We start from the raw sequence: 23,507 nt of genomic DNA on the forward strand, positions 1-23,507 counted from the left end.
AAATTTAAGATTTTTAAGAACTATAGAGTTTCTCATATTGCAAACAAATTTTTTAGTCACTGAAACTTTTGATCTCTTTGAATCTTTTGAATCTTTTGATGAACTTGTGATCTCCGAATATAAAAAGAATTCATCACGTATCATACAAATTTTCTCATAAAAATAATATTCAATTAATTAACCAATGGTAATATATAAAACTAATAGAAAAATAAAATTTTCTTTTTCGCAGGTCGAATGGTTCTGGAACGGAAAACCTTTGCGGACCGGTACTCGTTTCCGCACCTTCTGCGACTTCGGCTTCGTGATTCTCGAAATTTCGCCGATCTATCCAGAAGACTCCGGCGAATACAGCTGCCGAGCAACAAACGACTACGGCGAAGCTGTAACCACGTGCACGATGAAGTGTACTGGAAAACGAAGCATCATTCTGGAATCTCAACTGCCAAAAGGAATGGAAGGCACGATAGATAAAATCGCCGAACTGGAAGGTCTTGGAAACGAGCCTGGTATTGCAACTCCGGACGACGATACCGGAAAACCACCGGAATTCATCACGACACCATCCGATTTGACTCTAACCGAGAATTCCTTGGCGCACTTCGAATGCAGATTAACACCGATCAACGACTCCAGCATGAGAGTAGAATGGTTCCACAATGGAAAGCCTCTGTTGGCCGGAACCAGGATCAAAACCATCCACGACTTTGGATTTGTGATTTTGGAAGTAGCCAATTGCTACCAACGAGACTCTGGTTTATATACATGCAAAGCAACGAATCGTCACGGTGAAGCTACTGTGTCATGCAAACTTCAAGTTCGTGGACGTCAAGGAATTATCTTGGAGCCTCAGTTGCCAAGCAACTTTAAGACTGGAACAGAGAGTATTCAGAAATTGGAAGAGGCTTTGTACAAGAAGGACGAGATACTGACCGAGGAAGAAACACCTAATCCTCCTAAATTTACCGTGGAATTGAAGGATATCGAAGTAGAGGAAGGAGCATCCAGTCACTTTGACTGCAGAGTCGAACCTGTGGGCGATTCTACCATGCGTATCGATTGGTTCCATAACGGAAGATCGTTCGCTACCGGATCTCGTGTACACCAGATTAACGACTTTGGATTCATTTCGTTGGACATGTCGTACACCTATGCCAGAGATAGTGGAGAGTACGTTTGCAGAGCTACGAACAAGTGGGGATCTGCTACTACCAAAGCTACAATAACGTGCAAATGTACGTGGTTGAATTATAGTATCGTAAGACTTATTAATTTTTATTTGTTGCATACGAAGGGACTACTTCATAAAAATTATACGTTTGAAATATCATTTCATCAATTTACGATCGTGATTCGATTTTATATGATCAGAAAATTATCGATACATTTACTCAAGTTGTTTTCTCTTATATTAGGTACAAGGTATTTTAAATGTTGTTATGTCGAATATATATTTTTTAAATATTTTAAATATTATTATTGGAATGCTAATTTCTGGAGATTTTAGAATTTCGTTTAGGAAAAATAAAAAATGAAAATTTACGTCGGTGACAATTTATATTCGTTAGAACTCGTTACAGTTTTTTGGTATTAACGATAATTATTAATTTTTAATCTTCTGAATTCCTTTCGTAATGAGGCTGGTCCAGTTATATTATGGATCAAACGTTTCCTTATTTTCCTTGTAAATAATCGTTTTGCCGTTTCTTTTAATATAATAAGAATATTAATTTAAGTACCGAGTAAATAATCGTCTTAATTATTACTAAAAATAATTCTAAATATATTTTCTTACTAGTTCAGTAATAATAATAATATTGATAATAAATTTTCAATTATTCCAGCTAAGAAAACCATAGATTTCGACTCGCAGTTGCCCTCGGGCATGAGCGGCGAGAAGCTGAAAGAATTAGAACGTGGTCCAGTAAGCGAGCCACCTGCTGAAGAGCCACCACGTCAACCACCAAGGTTTATTACGCAGATTCAATCAGCAACCGTTGACGAGTCTGAACCAGTTAGGTTCGAATGTCGCGTGGAACCAAAAGACGACCCAAATCTACGCATAGAGTGGTACAGAAATGGAAAATTGATCCCAGCTGGACACAGATACAGAACAATGTACGATATGGGATTCGTGTCTATGGATATCTTGTACGTTTACCCTGAGGATTCGGGAGAATACGTGTGCAAAGCTATTAACGATCTTGGCGAGGACACTACCAGGGCATCGGTATCATGCAAAAGTAAGATCTCAAATTCTATTTATTTCCTTATACAAGATTAGTAATAGTTGAGATTCTTTATTCTTTTTTTAATTCAAAAAATTGTAATACAAAAAGTGTTTATTTTTCTCTTATTATTTAATAATGTAACACTTATAGACATTAGCGTTCGTATAATACGATAAAATAAAATAGAAATTTGATTATCGTATAACGTAAGAAGTAACTTCTCTCTCATGATTTCTTTATCATAACTTCTCGTAACCTTTTGCTATTTCTCTATATTTCCAAGTAGAAATTTTATGGTTCAGATTTACTTTGTGACTCACTTACAACGATATTATTGCAAAATGCAACACCCTCCTTCTATAATTCATCTATTATAATTTTTCATAATATTATGCTATATCTCTATGAGTTAAACATTCCATGAAATTAACTTTTGGCCCAAATTACAATAAGAATATTCAATATCGCCATTTACCACTTTCTCCACAGAGTTGCCCAACATCATCCTACAGAACCAAGTGCCAAAGGGTATGAAAAAGTCGGAAGCGTTGATGCAAATGGAAGCCACCATCAAGAAATACACTTCGGAAGTTCACCTTACAGAGGACGATCTCTACGACGCGGATAAGAAACAACCACCACGTTTCGTCACTCAGATCCAAGACCAAACCGAGCTGGTTGAAATGAACAGCACAAAGTTCGAGTGCCAATTGGCACCTGTCGGTGATCCGAACATGAAGGTCGAATGGTTCTTCAATGGCAAACCTTTGCCACACAAGAACAGATTCACTCCAATTTACGACTTTGGTTACGTGGCGATGAACTTTGGATGGGTATATCCTGAAGACAGCGGAGAATATCTATGCAGAGCCACGAATCTTTACGGAATGGACGAAACACGAGCGGTGATCCGAACGGCTGGCAAGCCTGGAATTATTTACGAGTCGCAACTACCAAAGGGCATGAAGAGTATCGAGAAGATCAGGGAGATGGAAGCTGCATGGCAAATGTAAGATTTTTGTGATAATTGAATTTTTTCTTAACACGTTGTCGCCGGCGTGTACCACCGGTGGATCACACGTGTCTGTCCCGTGAAGCGGTGTGCATTCGGCGCCGGCGTCAACGTATTAAATAGGAAAAAATATATCGGGTATTTTGGACGATGCTGAAAAATTTTGGGAAACATTTATATCGAAAATTAATATTTTGTTTCTCATTAATTAATTACGATATATAATTTAACCATAATGTAGATCGAACTATCTCTTTACGCGTGAACGTGTTTATTCAGAGTACCTGAGGAAGAGGGCGAAGAGGAGAAGGTGCGTGCACCTCCAACGTTCGTCAGCAAACCTGAACCGGTAACCGTCGAAGAGGGTGATTGGTCCAGATTCTGTTGTCGTGTCACAGGTCACCCGAGACCGCGAGTCATGTGGATCATCAATGGACATACTGTGGTCAATGTAAATATCTTTATTTTTCTGAACTTAAAAGGAAACTAAATTCACTGTCTAACATTCCTAGTAATATTGATTAAGAATTATTTTAAATTCTAAGTAAACATTAAAATTTAACTCTTCTAAACTAAACACTAAAAGATTTTTCTATGAAATATATTTATGTTTTTCTGTAGCCCTTTTTATATTACAATTTTATATTATAATCCTATATTATGATTCTGTATAATTATAATTCTATATGCTAATTTTTTCCCATGATTCTACGTTATAATTCGTCATATCTTTTCACAGGGATCACGGTACAAACTAACGTACGACGGTATGTACCATCTTGACATCCCCAAGACGAGGCAATACGATCATGGAAAGGTGGAAGTGATCGCGAGAAGTTCCGTAGGCGAGTCACGAACCGAAACCACCCTAACAGTAAAACCAAGGAGCGACGATTATCGTGGTGTACTGAAAAATTCACCAAGACGTAAGTTTACTACTCCCAAACAGAGAAACTCATACATAGACATGTCGTTGCATTCTTTGCGTCTCCTCAAACGCCAATTATACTTTAATTATACCTCACTGAAACATATTCTATTCTTCTATTTTTACATACTTCAAATTTGTACACATGAATCTTACCTTATCTATCTTCTTACATGAACAATAAGAAATTCTCCGACAAAATGAAATTTTTTACATTTACATTACATCGCAAAGAATGCACGCACATACAAATGAAACAAAATTATAGTCCGTCGATAAATCGAACATTGGCACAACGATATATATCACACGAAAAAAAGAATGAAAATTTTCTGTTCGAGTAAAATCGAGAGAAAAACGAAATTCTATTTAAATAACGCAACCGAGAGATAAAACGACAACCGCAACACAGTACATGAGATATCGATACGACACATACATTCCATTCGAGTACAGAAAAAGAAGAAAACACTCGAAACCATTCGAACACCAAAAACCTCTGTCCCAACCTTTTTCCTTCTTCCATCAAAAAAAAAAAAAAAAGAAAAGAGAAAAAGAAAATGTTACGAAAGGATTCGAAAGATCGTCCTCGGGCGACTCGACCAGCTTCTTCTTCCTCTTCTTCTTCGGGGTTCGGGATTTCGACGAGCAATGTCGTCTAAACTGAAAAGGTATCGACTACTTCGTTTTACAAACCGGAATTTTCAGGTATGGAACACTAAACATCGAGAAGGGAACAACTCGTTCTTTTTAAATTATCTTGTTTATATGTATATATACGCATATATTTATATATGTTCATCATTGTCTTCCATTTTCTGTTTTATCAAATGTGAACACAAACTGTGCACGGAGAAAAATATTATAAGCAATAAATCATCGATTTATTTTTACATCAATATTTCGGTGAATCATCGACTTTATTTTTCTATTAATTTATTCGTTTAAAAAAATTAATCGAAGAAAGTTTTTTTTTAAATATAATAATATAAAATATTTTCCTCCGCGCGGTCAACGATTTTTATTATTGCACTGGAGAAAACGGGTGTATTGCTCAATAATACTATTTTTTACATTTTTATATATTTTTTATTTCTTTAAGAAAAATAGTCCATTTCATCTGAACTTTATTTACTGTATTGCTTTTTCATTTATTCGTAAGATCATTGAATAGGATCGACGAAATTCGACTCGTTTTGCCAGACTAACCGAGCAGAGTCCGTATTTCTCGGAGTGCTACACCATGTTCAATGTCGACGTTGTTAATAATCCTGGACGGGTAATGGATATATTTAATAATTTGTCAGCTCCTAATATCCAATTCCGTTTATTATATCATATTTTAAACAGCAGAGATTCAGTGTCTTCTAATTTACTATTTTTCAAGATGCTAATGTATTAAATTGTAAATATTGTAAATTGAATATAGTACTGGATCTCTGTACATGATAGTGGACCGTAGAAAATGTTTGAAATTAGAGAATCTCCTCCAGTGTTCGGTGTAATTCCAAATCAATGTGATTGGCACCGTGATCTAACTTAAACCACCCGGATGTCCACCTCTGTCTCCGGTAGCCTGGTTTCCGGGCATCCTGTTCCTCTCGCGTAGCTGGCGTCGTTATGTGTTGCATCGCCAATAAAGTACTGTGTCGTATTTCCCCGTGATTCTCTGTGAATCTTCTTGAAAGCATAACGTTCCCTCGATTCTCGTCATTCGCCATTTTAGATTATTTTTAATTTAACTGATACTCCGCTATGAATGCGATCTTTCACTACATTATTATACAGAAAATGTTAATATTTCGCAAATACTTGACAGCTTATATATTATTTATGTCTTATAAATAGTTTCCATATTTAAATTTTTCCTGAAGCAATTAAAACACTGAAAGTATCACTGACAAATGCAATTTGAATCCTTGCCATCGACGATTTTATTTTATTGTTATCTATTACTCATATCTGATATCTTTGAAAAATGTTAGATCGTCGAGGAACGTTATGTTTCCAGTTAAAAAAAAAAAAAAAATTGAATGTTTCCGACGTTCGTATGGCATGCGTTGACGGTTGCTCGTGAATCTGAGAAACGGAAGTCTAACGTTGCTTTTCTCTAGCTTGGTATGATTACGGATTGACCCAATACCAATCGGAGCGACAGAACACAGAGCTCGAGAAAGTTTTCGACGAAAGACACCATAACATCTCTCAAGGCATCGAGATCGCCACGGAACACCTTGGACAGAAAGTTTTCAAGGAACCAGAGACAGAATGGCAAAAGTCTGTGAAGAGCAAAAAGAACGAGGATTATTACAACAAGCTCATGACTCTGGAGGAAGAACAGGTGCTGAAGGAGAGTAGGCTGAGAGAATCTAGCCATCAATTTGCTATTCCTGGTGAAAAAGTTGTCTCTCATTCTGTGGCGAAGGGAATGGCCCAACAGTATGAGGAAACCTTGTGAGTACCAATTTCATTACCAATTTCATTTTCTTCATTATCATATAATGTAATTAAAATTCATTATATCAGTAGTCAGCTTCATTATTATTCGTTAGTTTTATCCTCCGTGTCATTCATATGAGAGAAACTATGTTGCATTATATGAGCAGTAAGTTTCGCTATGTACGAGGCTAAATTTCTTTATTCTTCTTCTTTATTCGTGTTATAAACCAAATCGAAACAAATTTTTATTTTTATTATATATTTATTTTATATATAATACACATTATTTTTATATGCAGCATTAGAGTTATTAATTTTACACCTTGCAACTTGAACATTTGGACATCGTTGACGTTTCTTATGAATTCTACAACCTTACAGAATTATATTTCCTATCTAGAACTACATTTCTCAACCTCTCAAAAAACACTTTGATACCCGGTTAAAAGTCTCCATTACAGATTAAAGGTCTAATCATCTGATACGAGAATTAAACGCGAGGAATGACGATTTTTCAGGGAAGACAAAAAGGAGGAAAGAATCGAAGACACCACCACACAGACAACTACCAAATTCGTGAAGAAACCACATACAACGGAGGTGGACATCGACGTGGAGCGAATGAAATCCACTGGAAAATATCCTCCAGAACCATCAGAATCCACGGTTCACGGTCGTGAAGTGCACGTGGCCAAGCAGAAGCAAATACAGAAAGAGGTCAAAGGAGACTTGGAGATCACCAGAAAGATAACCGCCACGGAAACCACAGAAGTGGAGCACAAAGCCAAGACCCAGGAGCGTGTTGTTCAAGGTCCAATGAAACCAGCCACGCCACCAGTCTTCACGAAGAAGATTCAACCTTGCAGAGCGTTCGAGCAAGAGCAAGCTCGATTCGAAGTGGAATTCGACGGTGATCCATTGCCAACCATCAAATGGTACCGCGAAGATTTCCCCATTCAGAATTCTTCGGATCTTCAGATTTATACGTTCAGCACGAAATCGGTGCTGATCGTTCGACAAGTGTTCATGGAAGATTCTGGAGTGTTCTCTGTCATCGCTGAGAATCGTGGCGGAAAGGCGAAATGCAGCGCCAATCTGGTGGTCGAAGAACGAAGAAGACAACCTGGTAGAGGAGGAGTGATACCACCTAGTTTCCTGTCTACCATTCAGAACACCTCGGTCACTACTGGTCAACTGGCCAGATTCGACGCCAAAGTGACTGGAACTAAGCCTTTGGATGTTTATTGGTTGAAGGTACTTGACTCTTTTCTTAGTAATTTTTCTTCCGTGAGATATTTGGACGAAAGAGTAGCATCGTAGTATTAGTTACTCTACAATTTGTAAATGCGAACTTGGATCATTGGCTATAGTTGTCGATATGCCGTTAGAATCATAATTCACGTAGGTTAATAATAATTTTGTAAAATTCAATATCCGAAGAATTAATTTTAGAAAAGGTGCGTAAGTCATGTGTAAGTTTGGATTACAATTTATGAGAATTATTCTCCAAAAATTAGACAAAAGATCAAAGAATATACTTTCTTCCTGGTATAGGCGATTAAATTCAATTGAGAAATAAGTTTAACCGTTCATGTTCGTGTGTCGTTACAGAATGGCAAGAAAGTGACGGCAGATATTCGTTACAAGACACTCGAGGAAGATAATACTTACACGTTGCTGATTTTGGAGACAGTGCCAGAAGATTCAGGCAAATATGAGTGTGTCGCGATAAACAGTGCCGGAGAGGCACGTTGCGACGCTGAATGTACAGTTCGTGGACCTCAATCGCCCGCCAAGACGGCGAAACCGACGACACCTGGCGTCGAAAAGGCGCCCACGGTTTTGGAACCATTGAGAGATCAAACTATCAGAGAGGGAACATCCGTCGCCTTTGCGTGCAGGATCACCGGAAAACCGGTGCCCACGGTACAATGGAAAAAAGGCGACAAGGTACGAATAATACTTGAAACAACACTAATACTGTAGGATTTATCGATAGATCTATTTGCAATGGATTAAACAGAAAACGATGGTTATTTAACGTGAACTAAATACAGTTGAGGTACGGTAAAAGTTGTGAAAGGTACTGCTGGTGTATGAGATTTTGTCTTCATCCAGGTTGCCTTCTTCTCAGCTAGGAATTGTGTAGAAAACCGAACTGTGAGTGTCGGGATTCGAACCTGGTCTTGAACGTTCGTAACCAACTGCGCTAACCACAGCTCTGCCGTCATCCTGCCGAGGACAGGGTCTTTGTGTAGCAAGCCACGGGACAGAACCCGTTGGAAAGTTTGCTGTCGAGTGCCGCTACACAGTAATGTGCTATAACTAAGACAACTAAATCGTTAATTCACAACTCTCGGTTCCAACGTTCTCTTTCACGCGAACCATTCTCCTCGACAACGCTGACAACACCGACTTGTCAACTCACGACCGCCTGTTAATTCGTCTTTCTCCCTTAAGCATCCCTTTGTCTTTTCTCATAGCCCCACCACGTACGTGTTCCGCAACCGTCCATGGCCATGGTCACATAGGTCTTTTTTCCGCGGAACTATGCGACTGAAGGACCAACGACACATTGATGGTCCATTGAAGTTTCCAGACTCTTTTGGCCTGTCGGCACTTAGGCCTTCTCGCAATATTGTTTATGGTTCATCCGATATTTCTTAGATAATTTATCCAGGATACTACAATACTATAATAATACAGATTTTTGAAATTACTATTCTTTTGTTATATCATAGATCTCTTCAAAATTGTTGTTCTTTCACTGCAATATCGTATTCGTAGAGGTAAACTCGTGGTACTACCACATCTATTACATGCTGACAATGAAGGGTTGTTCAAGTTAATTTTCCTTTTTTTCAATTTAATTTTCTATCCCATAAGGCACAGCATTTAGGATGACGCGTTGATCCATTCAAAAGTCATATTGATCGACCGTATAAATTGCAAAATAGGGAGGCATTTAGATCCTAGAATTTACGATTAATTATACAATCTTCTCACGATGAATTTTATAGAAGTAAATCATTTGTCCTTTTCCTAAGATGAATGGTAATTATACCCCTAAGCAATATGATCGTGAAATTTATAGAGTCGATTTGGTTTCTGAGAAACTCATTTAATTCCTCTTTGTTGAGGTTATTAGATGTATAATGAGAGAGACGCGTGGATAAATTATAAGGTAGAAAAATATATTTGAAATACGGAAGTGGAAAGTACAAAAATTGAAATAATAATATGAACTGGTCCAGATCCGCACGCTAGCAGTGTTACTCTATAACTGAAAAACCCCGAAGCCAACGTCGCCTGTCGATTGTTTATGGTCTGCCTTCGTCGCAGTCTTTTGTCTATGCGCTGTCGATGGCTTCGGTGCTCTAGAAAGCTAAAAAGACCAGATGTAGAGTTTTCTTAAAAGCGGTGACCTTCAACACTCTTCGTTACTGTTCAGTTTCAAACTTAAAGAAAACGATAGGACTAATTCTTTGGTATAAATCTGGAAATTTTTTATTTAAGATTTACAAGAGATAGAAGGGTTCGTGTTCTTTAAATCAAATTTATTTGTCATCGTAGGTCATCAAACCATCCAAGTACTTCCAAATGCAGAAGGAAGGTGACCTCTGTACCCTGAGGATCTCTGAAGCTTTCCCCGAAGATGAGGGCGTCTATAAATGCATCGCCAAGAATCCAGCTGGTGATGTAACTACTTCGGCCAATCTCAGAGTTCTTGGTGAGAATCATCATTTTTCATCAGCCTACAATTTCACTAAAATTCCACTATATCTTCTGACCGAAATGATTGATATTGAACGTTTTCGTTTAGCACCCGACGCAGCTGACGTTCTCCCCAAACTGACGCCACTGAAAGATCAAACAGTTCTAGAAGGACAACCGGCACAGTTCAAGACTCAAGTTACTCCAGCTAAACCAAAGCCGACGATCCAATGGTATCGCGAAGGTGCCCTAATCCCTCAGTCACCTGACTTCCAGGTAAGTCGTGTTCAAAATTTTATCTAATTCTCCGTAATATCATAAAATTTGTATTTATCTAGAATTTGTTAATTTATCGAGCAATCCCCTATCTATCTAGCAATGTTCTATCATGTCTTTTTAATTATCTTTGTTTTATTCTAAATTATATCTCTTTTAATCAAAAGTACAGAAATATTCCATATGCTATAGAATAAATGAGAAAATATTATTGTTTTTCTCAAAATTACGGTTGTTCGATATGGGAGTAAAAATTGCACGATAGTAATTTTTGTCGTGTAAAATATTCGTAAGGGAATTTTTTGAACTTAACTTAATTTCCCCACATGGAACGATAGACAATATATTTACAATATCAGACAGAATCTTTTATAACATAAAATTAATTAACTTGGTGAAATTCGGTTTGGGTGAATCTGTGGTTAGCTATTTGTCTATGAAGATTAGAAATCTTCTATCAGCTATATGTAATTGGATTAATGAGAAATAAAAATGTCTGAATTGCAGATGATTCACGAAGGCAATAACGCCGTGCTGCTGATAGCGACCACCTACGAAGAAGACACTGGCACCTTCACCTGCCGAGCTACCACGTCAGCCGGCACCGTAGAAACCTCCGCCAAACTCATCGTCAAAAGTAAGAACTGAATAAAAGATACAAATTCAATTGCTAACACGAAACGCGATTGAATCGACGGGATAAGCCTCTAGGGTGTTGCGGAGGAACGCGTGTGCGTTTGAAACAATTTCTTACGTATACAGAAAAAAGTATTTAAAAAACATTCGGAAGAGAAAAGCGTCGGATCACTCCGATGAGTTTAATTTCAAAATATTCTATTATATTTGATAAGAAAAAAAAAAGAAGATTAAAAAATTAATGAATCTAGAAACGATATTGGTGATCGATGGATCGAACGAATTAACAAATATGTGAATATTCATTTTCATTAACCGTTTGACAAGATAATATAGAAAATTGTCTCAGAGGCACGCATTCCTTCGTTGAACGCGAACCATCGAGGACACCCGTGCGTATTTTTTTCCGCTTTTTTGTTGTTCTTCTCTCTAAAAAAAAAAAAGAAAAAAAAGAAGAAACCCTAACCCATCAAGCGAACCGTTACCAATGTTCAACCCTTTGTCCCCGACCCCGTAATCAAAGTCACGAGCGAGCCCGGGGAGTTTTTGTACTAACTCGTCGTGTTTTTTGTTTTTTTCTTTTTTTTCCAAACAAAAAAAAAAAAATAAATAAAAGAATAAAAAAAAGTAAGAATATAGTAGACGAGCGAGTGAAACGAGGAAAGTGATATGATTTGCGGAGACGTTAGAAAGGAAACAAAAATATATATATAAAAGGTAAATGATTCTAGATTACGAAGAATCAAAGATAACGTAGGATTTAATGGTAAACGCGCGAAGATAAAAGAAACGAATGAAAATTGATTAATGGAAAATTGCAGAGAATCAAAGATGAGAAATGTCGCGAAGGTGGTGCTGAAAATGAACGAAGTATTAACGGCAGAAACGTGGAAATGTTTTGTAGAATTGAACTCGTATAAGGTGAAAAACGAATCGGAGATTCGACCGACAAGACGAGCGTAGCGGATTTTTCCATCTGAGAGGTGCGATTCGCGAGCGAGACACGTCTACGAGCGTCTTATCAGCGTCGAATACGATGAATTTCATACGAGAGAACAAAGATTTGCCGAGGTGGTGCTTCGGATCGATCAGATCGAATTTTGAGAACGAACTGTTGCGATTCTCTTTTGGTTCCGCGTTGTATATAAAGTTGGATCCCGGGGAAGTCGAACGATATCGTGCGATAAATTGTTCGTGCCTCGTGTGAAAACACGCGAGAGGTCACGTAATGGGTAAGGAATGTGATGAAAAGAGAGATATTTCTTTGGTAAACAGAGTCGGTATTACGAACACGTAACTCGTTTACTCGTTCGATTTAGTGTCGATGTTCATTATTAAACTTTAAAAAGAAAAATATATATATATATTATATCATAAAGAATATATATAATATATACGCATAAGTGTAATTACCCACACGATACATTACATACGTTAGGAATGATTTATCAGTTAGCCAACACCGACGTGAATCAAGTTTATTTAGTTACACGTAAATGATTTTTCCTTTAACATTCTACTAATCGAATTATTTATTATTGTACAATGGAAAGGCCAATAAAAACGAATGTTTTAAATACGCACAAGCCTCGTTTGTTGCCGAATCGATCATCTATCGTTGCACACGGACACATCGTTGCTATGATCGGTCGATTGTAAACTTTCTGATCGCTGATATTATACACGGCATCTCGAAATTCATTATAAAATCGCATAATCGTATAAAATAACATACGTTGATCGATAGTATATTACAAAGCAGAAAGTAACCAATATTCATCGATATAAAAAATTAGAAAATATTTTTTAAAATAGTTGAAAGTATAAAATACAAAAATAAGACCCGAAATTCTGTGTAACACGAAATAAGATCTAAGGAATTTGCACGCTAAGAATCCTAGAATAATCAAATTTTTCCACATACCAACTGTAACGAAACATCACGCGAGAGCGCAAAGCACGTAAAATACTTTCGAAGAATTGCCAAAATGTCCAAAAGCACTGAAAATACTTTGAAAGTACTCGGACCAAAATTGGTGCATCCTAAGTCTCAAATTTAGACCAATCGAGAAGTTAGAATCGGAGGAATTTCCCATGAAACGCCTCGAAATAAAAGAAAAATCTCCCATGGAGGATCGTCGACCGGAATCCATCGACTGGTGGACGAATATAGACCCGCGAATGTAAATTGACTTTTGCACTCCGCAACGTAATTGCCAGCACGTTCCTCGAGCCATAAATTCGTCTGCGTTTTGCTTACGAAACTCTGTATCAACTGGTTGAATAGGCAAACGCGTGAATCACGGCTCGTAAAACAATTCGCCATGCCGAAAATAATATGAAACGTGAATTTTTGAGCCGGGGGAGGGAATTTGAGAGAACCAAACGAACAGAAATAGCTCGACGTTCTTAATCAGCGTGACGATCGATCGGACAATGAGTCGCGAGCCGGTTAACGAGCGATTCCACGCTGCAACACTTGGCAGATTTATCGCGGCTAAAATAACGGCAAGAAAACTCGGACGAAGTGTTTGCTACTTTGCTCGAAAGCCGAGTCCAGATGCACGGCTATATTTGACGACGAAACGAAAGCAAAACGTGTATCGGTCGTTCCGTGGTGGTAGAAACGTCCGAGTAACGGAGTTTTGGCTGTTCCGCGATTTCTTGGAAGTTTTAGGTTGCCTAGAATTAGAAATATATTCATGATATATGTAACGAACGTGTAGACGTAAATGAATACAATTAAAATGATAGAACGAAAATATATGTATAGGTATGATCATTTATACAAGTTTTCGTTATATTCTGAAGAAAAGGACCATTTTTATTGAGATAGAATGTAAAAACGTTAGAGTGATTTATTGAAGACCTTTATGAAAATTATGCTTCTTCCATGACAAAATAGCTAAGAGCTGTTTTATTATATTTTTATGTGTTAGAGGTAAATCACGTTGCTACACGACGTTATATTTTATGTTTAATTTAAACGAAAATGAACCTTTTTACAACGTGAACGAAAACTTTTATTGGATGACTTATATATATACTTGTATGATATCATAATCTGATCTCGATAAAAATCATTTTTATTTCGACGAAAGCATTTTCACGTTCGGTAAAAATAAAAAGATATTCGTTAATTTAACGACGAGCTTCTATCGTCGAAATTATATTCAATTGGCAATTTCAAATGTCGTATCTACGTCTATCACGTTCGTGAATACGATATGTTACATTGATATAGTACATTGATTTATTACAGTTCTTTAAGTAACGCCGCTGACGCAACTGTTGCATCTCTTTTTTAGTTTTACTATGTTTCTTTAAACTCGAATCCGGATTGACAGCCTAGACTCTGAAAACTGCTCTGATCAAAGTCTGCTTGACTCTATCGAAGGAAACATAATATATTTATCTAAATGATCGATTATTTTAGTAGGAAATTAACGAAAATAAATTTCATATCATAATATACTTCAACAATTGAAACTCTGACTTCAACCAGACACATAAAATCACATTCCCAAGTAACTATCAAACCTATGTATCTTCCTGCTACGAAATCAAAGTAACTTAATGTAATTAATCAAAGTAAAGTAATTAATCATAACGTACATCTTTCGCGTATCTTACATAGCATTGTATCAAATTAACAAAATTTGCACGCGTAGTAAAACAAAGAACACGGACCAATTGGCGTCATCGATTGCGACAGACTGACAACTCGATTTTATGCAATATTAACGCTACAACTATCAACAACTGGGTTACGAAACTTGCACTAAGAAGCTCAAAATGATAGATTTTATGAAAAAGCTGAAAATACAAGAAAACGAACAATTCTTTATCCACGTACGCCACAAAAGAATCAATGGAATTTGCAAAAATACACCGTTATAAATCTCTATAATTGAAGAACTCATCCATCTCTGTTATTTCATGACACGGAATTTCTCTGGACAAATCTTTCGTCCAAGAACATTGAAGATCTCATTGTAACGTTCATTGAAGAAAGAACATCTCGTTGTAAAATCTATAAAATCAGATCATTCGAATCCGTTATTTTAGCGCATAGAATCTCTCTGAAAGATCATCGATTGCTCGTTTCTACAACTTTGCTAGCTGCAGCGTTATAAAGTCGAGTAACGTATTCGGTGAAAGAGCTCAAGATTCGGTTTTGAAAAATCACGAGTCCCCGACTACTCGCAGTCAGCGGGAGTCGCGCGCGGCCGCTCGTTGACACGAGGATTTCCACACGTACGCGTATACTCGTCTTTTACGATCCGTGTTTCTGTTCCCTTGGTATCACCTTTCTCTCTGGTAACTGGTTTAACGAGCGTGAAGAGGTAAACGTATTTTCTTCATCGCTTCTGGTAGTCCGGCTCGTTTCAAAACGAGGGACGACGGTACCACAGTGAGCAGTGCCGTGTGCACACTCGGCTAGGCCCTCTTCTTAGGCTATTTCTGACCACGTGACGTGTATTACATTACCCGGCTATATTTGGTCGCCGGTGAAGAACTCCCCGAACATACGGCAAAATTCACGTGGGGTCTAGAAACCGCCGGTCGTACACTGGTATCCACATCGCACGTTTTATTCGCGAACAAAAGAAAATTTTATTTTTCCACGCGCCACGTTTATTAACGGACTCGTCTTCGACCATTTACTTTGAAAATATGTTGCGTGGTCGATGACAAACTTTCATGGCAGAAGTTTAACTTTAGTTCGTGGCACTGGACTTTATTTATCGACCTTTCAACACGTTCGCCGTGAGCCTCGTATCTCTGTCGACCCGTTGCTTCCCGATACGACGTCGTATTACAAATGTCAGTGAGACTGAAATTCAAAATTGGAAATGTTGTCATTTTTCGGGAACTTTTACAATTACGCGAGGTTCGAAATGTGGAATGTTCGTTCTTTATGATTTTACGGTTATAGAGATACACGGATAGATATGTTCACGGCAAGCGCGATGTTTATAGAGAATTATTCGGTCTTTCTCGATATTTAATTGGGAGATATATAGTTTGTGTTAGATTTTTTGGAATTTGCTCTTCTATCGGTGAAAGATATTAAAACGTTAAATTTTTTTTATTATTTGTCCGATAAGACTGTTGAGACACGACTTTCTTCCTCGTATCTTTCATATGCAATTAGGTTAACGAGTCGAAATCCAATCGGCGGTGAACGTGTAATATCGAGAATTGTTTGAAAGAAGGTCGAGGAGAAGTAACATATTCAAAGGATCCAACTGTGTAGAAGATAATTTATCAGGGAAATGGATATTGAGGAGCGGTTATAATTTATTAAATATCTAATTCGCTGCTACAATAACACACAAGGATATAAGATTTCTCTAAACAATCGTATATCTTCCGAAAACATACTACGATTGTGAAAACTTTCCAGTTACAACGTAATCTTAATAAATTGGCGAGGCAATAAATTTCCGACAATTTCAAGTTTCTCCCAAAAAGAATTTCATTCAAGAGAAATATACATCATTTTATCAATAAACAAATCAAAATACATTTCAGTCGGAAACTTTTGACACCCACCGTGTATCTAATACAATTAAGCAAACACAACGAAACAATACAGAACTTCATTATACTCTCAATACGATTCAGACCAGAGAACTCTTTTTATATCGTAAAATCTCAACGATTTCCGGCAATTATCATAATGCTACGAACAATCATCCCCCCACTAAATCTTTCAAATTAGGCTTAAGAAGTAGAACGAACACGTAACTTGAGCAGCAGCGTGACTCGAAACAAAAGAGTTTTTCCGGCGTTCCGATGCGTGTGTAACGTTGCATCGAGTACTCGATGCTTGGCGTATGGAACGACGAGGTTCTCGCGTTCTCCAGTCGTTCTCCAACGCGTCTCGGCTCTCGCGAGAGGGATCATCGTCATGTTACTTGACCGGTCTCCGCTCGACACCGTTACGATCCGGCGACCCGACGCAAAATTAGACCGTGAATCCGGCCTGTTCGTCGTACCAGCCGTTTGATTAATCGCGAGGACGGTAGTTGGTCCGAGACGGGTCATCGTAATTAAACGATGCGTTACGTTCGCCAACGTGTGACTGGTGAAATACGGCGGGTCGTAACGTTTTCATCGATCAAACGATATCGCGTGTCACGAAAACTTTAATTGGTAGCTTGGAGACAATGTAACGACCACAGCGTGCAAACGTTGATCGCAAAGAGAAAGGACATACGAAAAGCAAAGCTGGCACGTTAACGTCGACCATAAATAAGGTTCGCGTTAGATTCGAGCTAGCTGGGTAAGGAGCAAGAAAATTTATTACCGTACCGTGCACGGATTTATTTCAAGCGTGTGTACGATCCTCCTATGAGATCAGAGCTATTAAACCGCTTTGCGACAGGTAATTACGGACCCCTGCTGTGTCCTAATGAATTCGAGATGCCGAAATAACGCATGTCCGCTCGACAACGGGAAAATAAGAACGACGATCGTGTAACGATTGTAACATTGTACGTCCCTGTAGCACCCTGTTTTCACAAACTCTTTTATCCTGTTTCATTACCTATATATATATATATAATCCCATCGATACGCTATACCAGGCAACTGTATATCCCATTAATAAAAACGAATATGAACGGAATATAAATCTAAATTATCGTAGAATATAATTCTGTCAATCTACTCCGGACAAGCTCAAACTTACCACACGATATCGAAACGTATCGCTTTATCCGCCTAACGTCTACTTCCAACAAGTTCAAACTTACGACAGAAAATATTGAGAAACATCATTTTACCTCAAACAAGTTCGAACCTATCGCGGAGCATGTATGTAGTCTCGATTTTATCGCGTCAGAAAGTTAACGGAAAGAGATTCTCGGAATAAATAAAAGGAGACCATCGTTTCTTACGAAAACGAAAATCAGTGGGCTGTACAGTATCCCGCTATAGTATTCCAGGCTTGAAAAAACAAATTCCATTCCCGTTTACACCAAACATCCCCAAACCATGCGTCGTATCGACGATCCACGACCGAAGGCGATCCTTCTAGAAGAGGAGACGTATTCGTGCTCACGAAGCTTCAGCTTCTCGTTCGCCTGACAACGACCTTGAATCGGCGACCACCTGAAGCATCAAGAAGACAACTGCCAACGGCTAGTCTACACGGCACGCAGAGAAAAAGAGCGCGCGCTGATTCATCGATGCGTGCGCGTTCGGCTCTTCTTTTCCGTGGCCTCACACCTCTTCGCGTTCACGCTGCCCCCAGCTGCCATTTCTCGACGGTTCGTCGACGGTTGTCCGCCGTGCCAGGCTTTAAAGGAGGGAGACGAAGCCTGACTATTTCGGCCAACCCAGCTGCCCTGGTGATTCAGCCCCGCTAGAAATAATACGGGGGAGCGAGCGCGTGTCAGCGCACTCTGGAAGGCGGGAAGAAATTATTTCTGGTAAATCCGCGGCGCTCGTGGCCCGATCGCGTATACGAGGGAGGTCCAAACCAGATGCAACCGAGAGAAACGTCTCGATTCCTCTTGCACGTCGAGGGAAGCGGAGAGACGGACGTTGGGACATCGTGACGAAGCGGCCAACCGTCTACTCGCTCCAACTGGCTTCGATTTAAGTGGAATTCCACTTGCTGCAATCTTTCGATGCTCTCTAGTTGAATTACGTTTGTTGTTGTAGTTGGTGAACTGCGAATGTTTTAAAAGAACCAGCCCTGAATAGAATTTGACGGAATTAAAGCAGCGAGATTTAGAGAAGGAATCTTATTCTCTGTATATTATAAATACTGTATTTCAGATATTTTCTATACTTTTGTACATCATGTTGCTTTCTGTACATTTTTTGTATTTCAATTAACGTCAAACCAGTAAATATTCGCAGTTCAGTAATTACAATATCGATCGCAAGGTCTCACTGATCTGTAAGAATCTCTTCGTTTCTGGATTTTTATTGGATCTTCTCTTGTTCGATGCGAAGAATATGTTTCAAGATAGTTGAATTCTGATCTTATTTTGTAATGTTACAACGACTGATTGTAAAATCTCATTGATCGAGTTTGTTGAGTTTCGAATTTGTATTTAATCTTCTTGGTTTTGTTTGAGAGGAATATAAAATAAAGTTGCTTCGTATTATCGTAACCATCGACTGTGAAATTTTGCTAATCGATACAACAATTTTGAGCTCGCACTCGATCTTCATTTATTTTATACGAGAAACATGAGAATGTCTAAGATTGTTTAATCTCGATTTTCTGTCGTATTATTCTAATCGCCGATCAATAAGAATCTCTTCGCTTTTAAATTTGTATTAAAGCGATCGAACTCTTGTATATGTAAGAAACAACGTGGGATAAATTCAAATTAAACAAAAAATGATGTATAAGAGCGAGAGGCTGAATGAAGAGAAAAAAGAAAAGAAGATACGAAACGGGTGAATTAGCGTGAGCGAGGGAAGGAAGAAGGTCAGGGACAACCACGTCTCGCTAAACGTTGATTTTATTTTTATTTTTGTACATGACCACTCCAATCGTCCGTGATTCATCGAATAAATTTTGTGTGTCATCCATTAGATCCTAGTGTGTATCACTGTATCCGTTCTCACATGTATCCGAGAAACGAGACTCACCACGATAAACAACGCTTTGTCTTGTTCACCACAGGTGAATCATCACCGCTAAAAAAGAAAAGAAGAATCATACTGATCGTTATCTCGTACGAACATGGTACGTGAGTCTCGTGTCTCGAAAAAAAATATATGAATCACTAAATCTCGCAACGAACGTATTTGTAATCGTCCAACAATAGAAACGAAACTCATATTTATACCGAATAAATGATTAATTACGTTCGATAATAAATCAAACTGAACATAAAAAGAATATATCAACAATTCACTGTAACAACCACCGAAGAAAAACGTAAAAACTCTATATATTTCCACCGACGAGTCTGTCACTTCGATCAAGCACCACAAAGATTGTATTATAACCAACCACACGAATTTTATTCAAATTTTCGCACCAACGCTCACCGAGAATTTATCTTTAAAATATATATATATATATACCACACTACCTTCGCGACGTTCAACTTCGATAAAGGATCAGACGTGTCCAGTTCAATCGCGGCTGCACTTCGATCGAACTAGCATTCGACATTGTCGCAAACAAAGCGATGCAGTCCGATCGAAGGCAGCCAACTGTCAAACACCACGTTGATCAGCAATTAATCACGAAACTGGTCAGAAACTGTCACCGTTACGCGTACCATTCGAAGCACCGCTTAAATATCACTTGAATATCACTTAAATGTCACTTGATGTCCCTGCCAAGAGAAATTGACGAAGCGTGGAAACGGAGATTGCCGTAGCAGAATAAGATCCAGAGAAAGACGTTTCGTTCTGGCCAGCTTCATCGTCTCCGGCTTCCAGTGGATGACTATTAAGGCTAGACTAAGCTTGGGGTAGAGATGTGCGTAGTGGCGTCAGACACGAGTTTCCCCACCACGATTCGTCGGCGTCCGACACTGAAAGTATTCGGTGCATGCATCACCGTTGCCCCCTCTACGATGGGTCGCGTTCGGGTTTTTCATTTTGAGTGGGAAACTGTGCGTGCGACCGCCGCCTCCGTTACCTCCTTCTCTAGAATAATGACCCGCCGCCAGGTTATTAGCGAGCTTAGAACGCTAGACGGGGCTTCCGCGTTGCAACTCCTCCGCGCGACGTCCACGTCTACCGCAAGAAGTCGACGAGGCGATGAACACGATATTTGGTTAGGACGTTGAAGAAAATTTATCGAGTTCTTCTCTTCGAGACAGGAATCTTTAAGCAGAAATTTTAGATAGTCGTGGAGTGTTGGAGCGATTAGACGATTGAGGATTTTGAAATGACGAAGAGATTGGGGTTGGGATCGAGATGATGATGGATCGGTGAATTTGGACGCGATGCTTGGGAATTTAAGATGAAACATTTGCCAAGGGAAAGTGGAATTTTTAATATTAATAGCCTCGAGGAAATTAGGAAGAGATGATCGAATTGTCGACGATAATTGAGAATTTTGAAACCACGAAGAGACTGATATTGCGATTCAATTGTTGATCGGAGGAATTTTGAAACGATGGTCGGTGAATTTGGCATACAAAATTTATCGGTGAAGAAGGATTTTTTGATATTTCAGAGAAAATCGTTGCGGGATTACAAATGTTGGGACTGTTGGTCGGAGGAATTTCAAAATGATAAAATTCTCGATAATTAAGAGGAATTTTGAACTGATGAGTTTTGCTGGAAGCTATTAAGAAAAGGGATTAAAAAATTCTTTCTGAAGAATTTTTTGGAGAATCTTGCATGTCGAGATTATTAATCGGAGAAACTTTGAAATGATAATCAACAGATTCGAGATAGAAAATTCGTAGATAAAGACAAGGTTTTGTTACTTTTGAAAAAAATTTCTCAAGAAATTGAAATACTTGATCCTATCAATTTTAAATCGATAGGCTAAGAATTTGAGATAGGAAATTCGTTGACGTAACGAGGAGATTTTTTAATAGTCTGAAGAAAGTCGTTAGAGAATTGCAAATATTAAAACTATCGATGGTAATTAGGAATTTTTGAACAATTCTGACCGACGTTAGGCTGCTTAATTTTTTACCTGTGTCATAAGCATTTGACACATAATAATTCGCTATAGATTTGCTTCGCGCTTTTGACTTATTCAACTTTAGACTTACATTGTCTACATCTCATGCAAAGTTTATTTGAATCTTCTTTTTCCATTTTATTCTACGAAGAAATCTCATAAGAAAGAAATCTCTTCGAATCAAATTTGTACATATTTAAAATAAAACGATTGCAATAATTGATATAAACGAGTTTAGAACAAAAGCCGTTACAAAAAAAGGAACAATTAATTTGTTAACGAATTTTTAATTTGGTACTAAGACTTGAGATGTGTCATTTATCATTGCAATTACAAATTTGATGGAACAGAAAAATTTAGTAATATGACATATTAAAGAAATAACAATATACAAATACGAATAACGCTGTAATAAAAAAAAACATAAATTAATTAATAATACGAATTCACAGTATAGTTTTTACCTTTGTAAATTTATAACTATTTGTACGATTACTTTCCCAAATATTATTTTATTCGATATCGTTTATTCTAAACGATCGGTTAAACTGCAGTCACATCTGTCACGCTTATTATGATTAATTTCTTCGACAAAAGAACCTATCTCCGTTTCTGTCTCATTCCAATTATTCACTTCACGGGTGAGTCCACGATTAACAGAATCGACTTAAAAATATATCTGAAGAAAACAGTGAAACCGCGAAAAAGTTTCATTTGGAATCTGGCTAGTCGATGACGAATCATCTGTTTCATGTCGTGTTTAAAAATAAACTCACGCGAAGTTTAAAGACGAGCGTGTTCCACGCTTTCGTTGATATTACGCTAAAATCTCCCGCTGAGAATGAAAAAGAAATCAAAAGTAAGCAACGTCTGCAGAAGGCGTTTTAACACTCGAGAAACCATTTAATCCTTTTCTCCGAGAAATAACGACCGCATAATTTAACATCTTAATTTCATACTTTAAAAAAAAAAAAAAAATATCGAGGGAAAAGGAAAACAAGAGAAGACGATTTTCGTAAGAAAACAATCTCGGCAATTTTTTAATAAAATTTATTGAACTATGATGTTAAAGAAACTACGATGTCGTAAATTGTTTCTCGCGTTACGTAAAGAAACCTTGTGTTTACACATTTGAAATGGAGGATCGAGGAATCGGCTGTGATTTATTTTTAAAATAAATCCTGCTTCATCGCGATTATTATTTCACGTCCGAATATTAACAATCCGAATAACTTTGGTTTCCGAAGGACGATCCACTGGCGATCTGCCTTGATTTCTCTTTTGCGAGGTCGACTTGGCCCAACTCCACCGGTCGTCCATCCAAAATTGCGAAACATAAATTTTCAAGTGCATTTACACGCGTTCGAATCCTCGCATGAAAATCTATAAAACCACCGGATATTGTCGTGAACGTTTCGCGGTATGATTAATTAGACAGGCCATTTATCGTGTTTTGTAAGCAACTCAAATGTCCTCACGTATTGTTTATATAATCGCCGTGTAACAAAATATTTATGTTTGTTTACTGCTGAAACATTGTTCGTTTCTTGATTTCCCACGATCAGACACAAGACAAAATCTCTTTCTCTCTCTCTCTCTCTCTCTCTCTCTCTCCGTTTGTCATTTACTATGATCACGAGT

The 23,507-nt window shown here is 38.0% G+C and overlaps 1 protein-coding gene and 1 long non-coding RNA gene across 4 annotated transcripts in view; one reads left to right on the forward strand and one right to left on the reverse strand.

Moving 5' to 3' along the window:
- The window catches only part of LOC122569054 (titin), a 229,553-nt gene that overhangs the window by 140,399 nt on the left and 65,647 nt on the right, over positions 1-23,507 (forward strand). Inside the window, 11 exon segments of the mRNA XM_043729518.1 lie at positions 233-1,235; positions 1,845-2,243; positions 2,721-3,240; positions 3,523-3,694; positions 3,983-4,169; positions 6,286-6,625; positions 7,129-7,864; positions 8,222-8,560; positions 10,184-10,340; positions 10,434-10,600; positions 11,108-11,237. Of these exon segments, the coding sequence (XP_043585453.1) occupies positions 233-1,235; positions 1,845-2,243; positions 2,721-3,240; positions 3,523-3,694; positions 3,983-4,169; positions 6,286-6,625; positions 7,129-7,864; positions 8,222-8,560; positions 10,184-10,340; positions 10,434-10,600; positions 11,108-11,237 (4,150 nt within the window).
- LOC122569055 overlaps positions 19,711-23,507 on the reverse strand; it is a 66,293-nt gene continuing 62,496 nt past the window's right edge. For 2 of the 3 annotated variants that reach the window (XR_006317309.1, XR_006317308.1), the window contains one exon: positions 19,711-21,052. This is a non-coding gene — a long non-coding RNA (uncharacterized LOC122569055). The remainder of the gene's footprint in view (positions 21,053-23,507) is intronic. The other variant, XR_006317310.1, reaches the window with a different exon arrangement.

Source organism: Bombus pyrosoma, linkage group LG7 (assembly GCF_014825855.1).
Source record: "Bombus pyrosoma isolate SC7728 linkage group LG7, ASM1482585v1, whole genome shotgun sequence".
NCBI lineage: Eukaryota > Metazoa > Arthropoda > Insecta > Hymenoptera > Apidae > Bombus > Bombus pyrosoma.